Consider the following 13,191-nt stretch of genomic DNA (forward strand, 5'->3'; position numbering starts at 1 on the left):
CCAATAAAATTACAGATACTGATTTTTCTTTTTAAATTTTTATTATCCTACGAACGTCTCAGATCTGTGACACGTGTTCCAAGTCCAATCATATCCCGCGTCGCGTTCAGTTCAATTCACGCGTGCGACGAAACATATAGATAACCGTACTTAGTAACAGGGAACTCAGCGGCACTGTTGTAAATAAAGACATGTCCAGTGTCATTTCCCTTTCTCGCCCCTTAACCCAGCCCCAAACCCGCGTCCCGTGGCAAGATTTCCCACACATGATGATACGTCCGTACAACCCCAACTCCCCGTCATACGGCTGTCTGGCACCTGTGGTCCCAAACTGGGACAATAACGACTGGGCAGCCCCTCAGCCAATCACCTGTCGACAGCGCTTCAAATCAAAACCACCTGGTTTTAAAAAACCACCTATTCCCATCTAAAACCACCGTACCTCTTCCCACCCCGGTTTTCCCCTCCGCATATATACCCCAACGTCTCAAAAATATCCTCCCTCCCTCCCTCCCTTGCTTGCATTCCCACCTCCAAAATCCCAAAAAACAAAAATCCATTTTCGAAATTTCCACAGGATTCGTGTCATGGGGAGAGGCAGGGTCCAGCTGAAACGGATCGAGAACAAGATCAATCGCCAGGTGACCTTCTCCAAGCGTCGTATGGGCCTCCTCAAGAAAGCTCACGAGATCTCCGTCCTCTGCGACGCTGAGGTCGCTGTCATCGTCTTTTCCACCAAAGGAAAGCTCTACGAATACTCCACTGATTCCAGGTACTTTTCTCTCTCTCTCTCTCTCTCTCTCTCTCTCTCTCTCTCTCTCTCTCGCTTTCTTCGTTTTTCTCATCGAATTCGATCCGATTCTGTTTGCGTTTGGCTGTCCCGAAATCGCGTTTTGGAAGGATCGCGATTCGCAATTTAGATGATTTGAGGAGAATGTTAGATAATTCGTTTAGATCGGTAATTATATAATTAGAATGCAAGATAAGTACTATTGCTTATCAGTTTGTGGGATTTTTATTTATTTTTTGTTATTTAAGTCAGTAGTATTTATAAATTGGCATTTTATTTATTTATTTTGTAAATTTGATAAGTTATCTTTTTTCTGATAAGTCGAAGTGAATATCAATTTTTTTTTTTTTTGGTGATTTTTGGTATTGTTTGTAGAGTGTTGGCTGGTTGTTTTATGATTTTTTTCTTGTTTCCGTTGATCGGGATATGTCTGGGGGTGTAGATTGCACGCGGTTCACGTTAGCGGTTGGATTCATTGTGCGCCGTTCTTTTTAGCATGCTTTTCTCTCAGTTTTAACCCGTGGGCCCGGGGTGCGTAGGTTAAGGCTTGGTGTTGAGCTGTGCGTAGGATAGAGACTGTGTCTCGTCTAAGTACTTCAGTAATCGCATGTGACGCGGAGTGCGATCGTGTGAGATTGTTTCATGGGTCCGTAGTTCTCGCGCGGTGCAGGTTAGCTATCGCTGGTAGCTGCAGCATTATGGTGCGCTCTTATCATCATCCATGATTTTCACTTTCTTGTTTGCTACTTTGCTTCCATTGATGCGCGTACGTATAGTAAATCTGGTGAACCGTGCTTACGATAGCGTACTAAGTTCAAATCTGCTTCTTTCTTTCTATCTTTCTTATTTTTCATTCTTTTTCGTTTCTCCTCGCAGTTCCCGCCATGGGGGACACGTCAGGGTGCGTAGGATAAGCCTTTGGTAAGCCCAGTGCTTGTGATATCATAGCCGAGTCAGGCGGTTGCTAATCATCACGTCTATTTCATTTCATGTTGCCAACTTGCAGGCATTTGTATTGATCTAGTGGTCTGAGTGTATCACCATGCATACAATTGTATGTGGACTCGTTTCAATCCGCATCATTTATCTGGACCGTCCAATGGGTCTAGTCATACATAGGAACTCTATACGAATTAAACTAATCACATGATCCAAACCGTCAATTCAGTGACAGGCAGGAATTGATGGAAAGGATTGTTTAGGTCAAGTCATGGTTGTTTGAACCGTTTGATTGCTTTGTTTTGTGCTCAGTAATTAAAGAATATTAGATTAGGTCTTACGTACGGACCAGATAAGTGTGTGAATGATGAAAAGTCCAAATGCCAACTATCCTGCTAGAGTAGGTTCACACGTGCTGGCCATTGTTCTATAATGCGGGTACCCGCGTTATTGCTCCCGTTCAGTTGTTGGTCCCCAGTTCGGGATGGCACACGTGTTGAAGTTCCAGACCATTCAGTAGGCATTGAGGATATGCGCAGCTTGCTTTGATCGCCTCACTTATTACATGGATGTTTGATTGTTAACATACAAAGTTGGATATGATTGATGAATTTAGTGGTCGTTTGGAAGCTTATAAATGAGGTTAATTGTAAATGATTTATAGGTAAATGGTTTATAAATGAGGTTAATTGTAAATGATTTATAGTATGTGTTTAAATGCTAAAAAATGGCTTACCCGGCAAAAAGCTGGGATTTGATTTATATGTTCTTCATTTACAGCGTAATAGTTATAAATAATAGGATTAGTTCTCCATTTACTAGACTCAAATAATTTATAGGCTCTCCAAACATAGAAAATCATTTATGTTTTATTAATTAATTATGATTAGATTCTAAGTTTTATAATTAGTAATTGTACAAATTTACTTGTAAATCATTTACCACTTATAGTCAAATAGGACCGGTTATAAATGATTTACAAGTGTAAATCATTTACCATTTAAACCATTTACAAGCATCCAAATAGAAACATTTATTCATGTTATGTTAATTAATTGTGATTGGATTCTAGACTCTATAATTAGCAATTGTACAAATTTACAATTGAATAATTTACTTGTAAATCATTTACAACTTATAGCCAAATAGGACATGTTATAAGTGATTTATAGGTATAAATCATTTACCACTTAAAATATTTATAGGCATCCAAATGACCCCTTAGGAACTAAGTTGTAAAATTTTGTGCAATATGTCAACATGAGGATCATCAAGATACTATGTATTGTGAGTTACATCAGATAAATGGGTTTGATGAAAGATACATGCCATGGTGGCCTAGCACGCAAATCTTTGTTTTGCACTCCATCCTCATTATTAATGTGTCCCACCTAGGTTGTGGACGTGGCTGATTTTGTCTTAAGTCCTATAGTCAAAGATAGAACCTGATGGATGAAGTGGATTTTACATCTACAACACCAACAAGGGTGTTTTAGGAACTGCTTAAAACATGTGTGGAGGATTGGGATCCCTCTCTCTACACCTGTTTTACCTGGTTAAACACCCAATAATGTAGGGTCCACTATATTGTATATGTAAATCCACTCCATCCATCAGTGGCAATCTTGTTTGAACCATTCATACAAAATATTAGTTGGATAAAAAACTCTGATGGTCCACACCAATGGAAACACTATAAAAATACTCCTAAAACCTTAAAATTCACTTGGTGTGGCCCACTTGAGTTTTAGAGTAGGTTGATTTTATTTTTTATTTTTATTTTTTTTCTTATCTTTATCTTGTTGAGTTATATGTAATTAACAGTTTTGAATCATTTGATCAGTACCATTCTTGCATACCCCCTGCCCCACCCACCCACCCACACACTATATTGTATACTGTTAACAACATCCGTCTTACTTGGGTAAACACCCAACAATGTAGGGTCCCACTATATTATATATGTAAATCCACTCCATCCATCAGTGAGAATCTTATTTGAAAGATTCATACAAAATATTAGTTGGTTTAAAAAACTCTGATGGACCACACATGGAAACAATATAAAAATGTTCTTAAAACCTTAAAAACCCTAAACCTTAAACAATATAAAAATGTTCTTAAAACCTTAAAGTTTTCTTGGTGTGGCCCACTTGAGTTTTGGCCCCCAAAAAAAAAAAAAAAAAAAAACCACCGCATGCACATGCATATTAGAGGTTTTGTGATATTATTTATCTTTATCATACCAATCTTGTAAAAGATTATACTAATCTACTCCAATAATTATTTTCTCTTACACTGGTTTGTTTCTAGGAATTAATGCTTGCACTCACTTATTTAATATACACATCCAACCATTCCATATTTGGTAGCTCAATCGAATTCTCTTGTCGTATTTCATTGCCCAATGTTGAAAAATGGTGCATGTGTCAACATAGGTGGGCGTATAACATAATGATGTTTTTATAGTATTCATGCAGTAGATGGATCATCCATGTGGTGTAATTGTGGCATGAGTTATGGATCTCACTAACTGATCACCGTCGATTGCGTACGCGTCTGGCATGTGTGATAGTGATCTCTCTTTAATGGTTGGATGTGGACTCAAATGGAGTTTCTATTAGCAAACATAGAGAATCACATGTATTTATTTAAAATAATATTTATTTTAATAATGCATTTTTTACACTGAGCAAAGCCTCGTTTATGCAGGAGTTGATCTTACTTTCTTTTATTACTTTCTTATGTGAGACTAAATAACAAAGCAAAGCATCCTAAACTGAACTGAACCTAAGCAAAATGGGACCCACTCGAGTAACCAATAACACTTCAAAGGTTTTTTCCGTTCTTCTATTGTGCATGTGGGATGCACGACAGACAGTATCTACGTGTAGTCTTTTGCATGATATTCACGTTCACGTTGCATGTGCCATGAAACAATACAAAATGGTTATAGGGTTACATGCAATCTAATTCTCCATGTGCATGATACTAGTACTATTCATTTGAGGGCTTCTATTGTGCATGTGGGATGCACGACAGACAGTATCTACGTGTAGTCTTTTGCATGATATTCACGTTCATGTTGCGTGTGCCATGACACAATACAAAATGGTTATATGGTTACATGTAATCTAATTCTCCATGTGCATGATACTAGTACTATTCATTTGAGGATACCTGACCCTAGACATCCTGGATGAAATAAGCCCATTTGTACGGCAGTGGATGTGCCAACGTGGCACACCTGTTTGAGATCCAAGCGGCCCATCAGGTATGCCCCGCCATAGATATGTCTACTCTATGGGGTCTAGAAACAAATAGATGGTAAAAATTTGGCCTTTTTCTTTGTTGCATGTTTATTCAATAAAGCACGCAATTTGATGTAGAGCAGGCGGCAGAAACTTTCATGGCAAAGATGGACCAGAGAAAGTACGAAGGTGGAAACGATCCAGATCATTAAAACCTTAAATCAATCATATCTCATAAATCAGGATAAGTTTTTCGACATATTATGTATGATTTTGGGGTAGGAGAACCTACTTAAGCCAACCAACCTCACTATGCTGCGTTACCCACGCTAGATTTGCAAGATTCCATCATATCGACAATCTAAAATCGTAGGAGAACCTACTTAAGCCAACTAACCCTGCTGTGCCAGGTTGCCCATGCTGGATTTACAAGATTCCATCATATCGATAATAAAATGTCCTATTTAGTTTCATTTTTACTATAAATACTAAATTTTAGTTGGAGTATAACTTTTGATCCTTTGAGTTGTAGAAGTCGTGCCCAACCTAAAAATGGCTTAGAAAAGTTAGGAGGATAACGTGCTTGGGCCAAACTAGACTTACTATTTTTGGCCAAAAACCATAAAATTTAGTAGGAATAGAGGTCGTTATAAATAGTAAATTTACTATATATAGTAAGTCACATTTTTAGGGTGTTTGAGTTGGAGTCTAAGTCTAAAACTTCGTCATAGGTTTGAGTTCCTTTTTTAAAGAGTTGTAATTTCATTTTTTTATTATCAATCAAATTATTAAGAATTATTCATGCTTTTATCCCTCGTAGTCCAAAGAGCTCTATGAGTTCAAAGTAGTTATCTACCGAGGAATACGGTGATCGACCTCATCACGTCCCTCCTTACGCCACAATCTGATGTTGGGATTTGGGCTGCGAAATCACATAGATATATATGGATCTAGGATAGCAATCTCAGAGCACCAAGCAATCACAAGAAACATAGAGATTCCACTATGAAAGCACAGATTACAAAGATGGAGGACTTACCTGGCTTGAACAATCCTTAAACATCACCTTTCTTTACCTTGCTTCACCCCATTAAAACCCTAGAGCCCCTTTAGAAACCCTAGAACCCTTTTAGAAATACTTAGAACCTCTTAGAATACCTCATAGTCCCGTATCCACCCCTATTTATAGACTTAGAAACAAGTGGAAACGAAACAGGAAGTAAAATTCACAAAATCTGCCTTTCCGCAAACAAATCTGCCTAAACCTTCGCTGACATCAACCAACCTCCGATGTCATCGAACAAGGACCAAAATTGTTCGGCGATCGGGGCCTAAAATTATTGAAAAATTCAATTTCATAGAGTTTACTTCGATGACATCGAACTGGCTACGATGACATCGAAGCTGGTTCAATGACGAAAAAGCTGGTTCGATGCCATCGAACCATGATTTACAAATTTAAGACATCTGTCAGTAACAATCTCCACCATGTCTTCAATCTCCAACCGTATAGTTTCTTGTCCCATTCTCTTATCTCTGCCTCGCATCATAGCTTCATAAACGCTTCTCGTGCACACTCCGTCCTTCTATTATGCCATCGTCAAGCACAGAGAAGTTACACAAAACTTGAACTTCTCTGTAGAAACAACCTTGGTGAGCATATCAGCTGGATTCACGCTGGTGTAAATCTTTTCCAGAGTCACTCCTTCTTCAAGCATCTGTCGGATAAAATGGTGACAAACATCAATATGTTTACTACGTAAGTGATAAACAGAATTCTTAACCAAATTGATAACACTCTTGCTATCATAGTTAACTGGCACGGCCTCCTGCTGAAGTCCCAATTGATTTATCATGCTTCTGATCCAAACCTTATTTAAATGCTTCCGTCACTGTCATATATTCTGCTTCGGTCATGTAAAGAACCACCACGGATTGAAGCTTCGACATCCACCTGATTGCTCCACCTGCTAATACAAACGAGTAACTTGAAGTTGACTTTTTTGAATCCACATTGCCTACGTAGTTTGAATCCACATACCCTACCAACTTTGCCCATTTTCTCAAAAGTTAAGACGTAGTCATTCGTACCTCGAATGTATCGAAGTAACCATTTCACCGCTTTCCAATGTTGATTACTGGGGTTTGACATGTATCTGCTAACAACACCAATTGCTTGTGAAGTATATAGTCTCGTACAGACCATGACATACATTAAACTACCAACCGCATTCGAATAAGACACATGAGACACTGTTTTTCCTCATTTGATTTAGTACATTATTCTGAGGAAAGCTTGAAGTGAACCGCGTGGGGAACGCTCACTGGCTTTGCCTGGTCTATCCCATACTTAATCAGCATCTTTTCAAGGTATTCTGCCTGTGATAACCAAAGCCTGCTCCTCTTCCTGTCTCTATGAATATCTATGCCAAGAACCCTCTTTGCAGCCCCCAGATTTTTCATCTTAAATGTCCCTCATAACTGAGTTTTCAGTATGTTGATTTCAGATATATAATGATTGGCAATCAACGTATCATCAACATACAATATTAGGATGATGAATTTGCCATCACTCAGTGTCTTGTAATAGACATAGTGATCATATTCACTTCGAGTAAATTTCTGACTCACCATGAAATAATTAAATTTTTAATACCACTACCTAGGCGACTTTTTCAGGTTGTACAACGACCTCATTAGCCTGCAAACTTTTTTCTCTACCCCTTTAATTTTGTAGCCCTCTGCTTGCTTCATGTAGATCTGCTCTTCCAACTCTCCGTGCAGGAATGCAATCTTGACATCCATTTATTCTAGATCGAGATCGTATTAGGCAAGCAATGCCAACACGAATCTGATAGACACTTGCTTAACCACCGGCGTGAAAATCTCTGTGAAGTCGATTCCTTCTCTCTGACTATAACCCTTCACTACCAATCTAGCTTTGTATCTATCATGTTTTCTTTTGAATAACCACTTGCATCCGATCGCTTTTCGGCCCACTAGAAGCTCCACCAGCTCCCATGTGTGATTTTTGTGCAACGAGTCCATATCATCGTCCATAGCCGCCTTCCACTGTTTTGCATCAGGCTCACTGAGAGCCTCCTGAATAGTAGACGAGTCTCCCTCATCTATAACAAGGGCATATGCAATATTAAAGTTGTCTCTTTATCTTGCCGGTAACCTGCGATCATGCGGTGGGTTCCTTCTCACGGGTGGCTACTCCACCTGATCATGTACCTCTGTCTGCGTATCTGTCTTTGCCTGAGTATCATCTGTGTCAATCTAGACGTCTACGATCAACCTTTCTGGTTCCTCTTGCTCCTCTTGTTCATTCTTGCGGAATAGAGAGCTTTTATTGAATCCGACGTCATGACTAGTGATGACCTTGCGTGTAACCTTGTCGAATAACCTGTAACCTTTCACACCAGCACCATAGCCAACAAAAATATACTTTTTAGCTTTATAGTTTAGCTTATCTTTCTCAACTAACGGTACATGAGAGTAAGCCTCACAACCAAATATGCGCAAATCTGAGTAGTCCAGCTTATGACCACTCCATGCTTCCTCTGAAATTTTACATTCAATTGCCATAGAAGGAGACTAGTTTACCAAATAGCAAGCTGTGTTGACTGCCTCAGTCCATATGTCCTTGCCCAACACAACATTACTTAACATGCATCGAGCCCTTTCCAAGAGAGTTCGATTCATTCGCTTACCCACACCATTTTGTTCAGGCGCATGGTGCACTATGTTATGCCTAATGATCCCTTCATCCTTCCAATATTCATTAAACTCAGTGGAAGAAAATTTTTCACCATTGTCAGTCCTTAAAACTTTTATTTTTCGCCCTTATTGTTTTTCCATCATTGCCTTCCATTGTTTGAATATGGTGAAAACATCGGATTTACGTTTCATGAAGTAAACCCAAACTTTCCTGGAGTAGTCGTAAATGAATGAAACAAACTATGACGACCCTCCAATGGAAACTTCTGGCGATGGCCCCCATACGTCAGAGTGCACATAATCAAGCACTCCCTTACATACATGTTTTTCAGTTTTAAAAGATAATCTAGATTGTTTACCATATATACAATGCTCGCATATATCTAAATCAGAATTTTTAAAAGCCAGAATCAAACATCGATTAGAAAGTACATTCATGCCCTACTCGCTCATGTGGCCTAGATGAGTATGCCACATACGTAGAGATGTAGAATCTACAATAGCAGTTGCCGCTCCATCTGATGAAATACTCCCGATCAACCTGTAAAGGTTTTTGTACTTTTGTACTCTCATAATCACGAGTGCCCCTTTTGAAACTTTGAGGACACCATCATTACCAGTGAACCTGCACCCTATAGCCTCTAGTGCACCGAGAGAAATCAGACTTTTCTTCATATCAGGAATGTGGCTGACATCAGTCAAGGTATGCTCCATCCCATCAAACATCTTGATGCTCACCGTACCAATAGCCACAACATTACAGGCATTGTCATTACCCATAAAAACCTGTCCACTATCGCATTCCTTGTAACTAGCGAACCAACTCCGATAAGGAGTCATGTGATATGATGCTCCTGTGTTAAGTATCCACTCATCTTTATGATTGTCGTGTAAGTGACTAATCATGGAAACAGACAGAACATCACCACCACTTATCTCTTCATAAGATGTGACAACATTGGCCTCATTGGAAGAAGCCACTGAATTTTCTTTCTTCGCTTTAGGATTTTTACAATCCTTCTTCATGTGTCCAGACATCCCACAATTCTAGCACTTTAATTTTCCTTTACCCTTGCCCTTGGATTTGGATCTAGGTCCAAAAGATCCTGTACTTCGCTCAGAATCTCTGTCCCTCATAATCAGTGCATCGGAAGATGTCCCCATGTCGTCATTTAGCTTTCTCATGGCCTTCCCTTTAAAGGCTGAGATAACAGTGTCAACACTAAGGGTTTTATTTGCGGTGCACATCGTGTCCTTGAATGACTCATAAGATGCAGGAAGAGAATTCAACAATATATATGCATGTTCCTCATCTTTGACCACTTCCTCCATATTCAGCAATTTACACGTCAATTTATTAAAGTTGTTGATGTGAGCATCTCCACCCTCTGCTATCTTGAAGGTATAGCACTGTAGCTTCAAGTGTAGGTGATTTTCGGAGGACTTTTTCTCATAGATGTTCTTTAACTTTGCCCACAAACTACTCATAGTTTTCTCTCTCAAAACATTATAGAGAACCTCATCCGTGAGACATAAACGGATGGAAGCTAAAGCATTACTATCAAGAGTTTCCCATTCTTCGTCTTTCATAGTAGATTTCTGCTCCTCAAGAGCCTTAATCTCGCCTTGCTTGGTTAATAGGCTAATCATCTTAACCTTCCATAACTCAAAATTATTTTTGCCTGAGTACTTTTCAATATCAAAGTTGGCATTACCCATTATTGCTAATCCTTTAGATTCAGATTTGTGCCCCAATGATTGCTCTGATACCACTTGTTAGGATTTGGGCTATGGAATCACACAGATATACATGGATCTACAATAGCAATCCAAGAGCACCAAGCAATCACAAGAAACACAAATTTAACATGGAAAACCCTTACGGGAAAAAACCACGGCACAAAGCGACAGAAAATTCCACTATGAAAGTATAGATTACAAAGATGGAGGACTTACCCGGCTTGAGCAATCCTCAAACCTCACCTTTCTCTACCTTGCTTCACCTCTTTAAAACCCTAGATCCCCTTTAGAAACCCTAGAACCCTTTTAGAGATACTTAGAACCTCTTAGAATACCTCTTAGTCCCGTATCCACCTCTATTTATAGACTTAGAAACAAGTAGAAACAAAACAGGAAATAAAATTCGCAGAATTTGCGTTTCCGCAAACGAATCTACGTAAACCTTCAATGACATCGAGCAACCTTCGATGTCATCGAAGAAGGACCAAAACTGTCCAGCGATTGGGGCCTAAAATTATTGAAAAATTCAATTTCATCGAGTTTGCTTCGATGACATCGAACTGGCTTTGATGACATTGAAGCTGGTTCGATGCCATCGAACCATGATTTACAGATTTAAGACATCTGTCAGTAACATCTGATGGATATTCACATGTTGGTTTTTCAGTTGGGTATATCAACACTGGGACTAACACGATGGAAGCTTGTATAGCATCTTTCTATTTTTGGTTTTCATTAAGCTTCGATATGATGTGGAGATTTGAATTATGAGTACGGACACCCTCTTACATGGGTCTCACATGCAAAATAATTAACTCTCTATTTTTTCTTTTTCTTCTTCTTCCTTTTTTATTTTTATTTTTTTTAAACCATCCAACCAACATATTACTGTTCGCATGGCACTTTCAAACTGTCCGAGAGGTCGGTCCCACCAATGGGGATGCTTGAATAAAATCTCCAATTTAAAATTTCAACCATTTGATTGTACAAAGTTTACAATAACATTTTATGTTTAAAGTAAGAGCTAAATTATTGAGGGCTAAAAAAAATCCAATTGAGAGCTTTATTTACTGTCTATCCATCATACAAAGTCACAAATCATAAAAATGATTTGGATCATTAAAGAAGGCCCGAGTTAGAAGACTAAAGTCCTAAGGTATAATACGTCGGGATGATTGTATCCAACTTTTAGAATGTATGTGCATTGTAACAATGTCGCTCTGCCTATGGAAATGAAGATGGTAAGCTAGGTCTGAAGGGACCAAAAGGTAGTGGAGCTAGGGTGTCCAATATTACGTAACGATAACGGTCGACACCATTTTGAGATACGCCCTCGCGATTCTATGACCGTAACGGCCGTTACGCCCCTTATGGGCCTAAAAAAAAAAAAAATACCTTTTTTCTTTCTTTCTTTCTTTTCTTCTTCTTCTTCTTCTTCTTCTTCTTCTTCTTCTTCTCTCTCTCTCTCTCTCTCTCTCTCTCTCTCTCTCTCTCTCTCTCTCTCTTCTTTTTCATTTGGTTTCGGAAAAAGAAATCGGAAGCGGATTGGCTGGTGTACCATACACCAGCTATATAGCTGTTGTAGGTACGTGTCATGCTAAGACGAGCGCTTACACTCCTCAAGCTCCAAGTTGTACGAACGGTTCAAAGGAGATCAAAGTTACATGGGCTCCACAGTGATGTATTTATTATATCTACACCGTTCATCTATTTTTAGAGATCATTTTAGAGCATTACCCAAAAAATGAATCATATCCAAAGATCGTCTGGACCACACTAAAAATAGCAGCGGAGATAATGATTTTCACCGTTAAACAATTCGTAGGGCCCACCATAATGTGTATTTTCCATCCAATCTGTTCCTAAGGTCAAAAAGACCTGAATGAAGAGGAAAAACAAATTTTATATTGATCCAAAACTTCTGTGATCCCAAAAAGGGTTTTAATGGTTGACGTTCAATCCCCCACTGCCTTTTGCAGTGTGGTCCACTTGATAATTAGATCTGTATTAGACGAGCTCATCAAATGAATGGACGGTTTCGATATAACACATACCTCATGATCAGACCCACAGGACTTGTTGACGTCAATACAGTAGCTATATAGCTGGTGTGAGGTACACCAACCAATCCGCTTTCAAAGAAATCGGACTGCGTACGAGTTACGCCCACGTGCCGCATGGGCCCCACCATGATGTATGTATTTTATCCATGTCGTCCATCCATTTTCCCACATCATTTTAGGTCATGATCCAAAAAATTAGTAAGATCCAAATCTCAGGTGGACCACACCATAGGAAACAGTGGTTATAGAATGCTCACCACTAAAAATTTCTTAGGGTCCACTGTAATGTTTATTTTCCATCTAACCTGTTAATTGGGTCACACTGACATGGATGAAGGGAAAACACGCATGTCAGCTTGATCTAAAACTTTTGTAGCCCCTAATAAATTTTTAATAGTGGACGTTTAATTATTGTTGTTTCTTATGGTGCGGTTATGGTGCGGTCCACCTAAGCTTTGGATCTGCCTCATTTTTGGGCTCATGCCCTAAAATTATTTGGCAAAATGGATGGACGGTGTGGATATAACACATTCGTCACGAGTGGGGCCCAAGAAACTTTGACACTCGTGTGCTACACTTCACAACCCGAGTCCCGCCTAATTAGGGCCCTTAAAAAATTTGTACATGAGACATGTATTAACTTAAAATTTACCAATTAAATTATGAACTGTAATTGTTAACTCAC

The 13,191-nt window shown here is 39.1% G+C and overlaps 1 protein-coding gene across 3 annotated transcripts in view; it reads left to right on the forward strand.

Moving 5' to 3' along the window:
- Positions 1-511: 511 nt before the first annotated feature.
- LOC131219430 (agamous-like MADS-box protein AP1) overlaps positions 512-13,191 on the forward strand; it is a 67,607-nt gene continuing 54,927 nt past the window's right edge. For all 3 annotated transcript variants that reach the window (XM_058214553.1, XM_058214554.1, XM_058214555.1), the window contains exon 1: positions 512-772. In XM_058214553.1, the coding sequence (XP_058070536.1) occupies positions 588-772 (185 nt within the window). In that variant the 5' untranslated portion in view covers positions 512-587. The remainder of the gene's footprint in view (positions 773-13,191) is intronic.

Source organism: Magnolia sinica, chromosome 11 (assembly GCF_029962835.1).
Source record: "Magnolia sinica isolate HGM2019 chromosome 11, MsV1, whole genome shotgun sequence".
NCBI classification, from domain to species: Eukaryota; Viridiplantae; Streptophyta; class Magnoliopsida; order Magnoliales; family Magnoliaceae; genus Magnolia; species Magnolia sinica.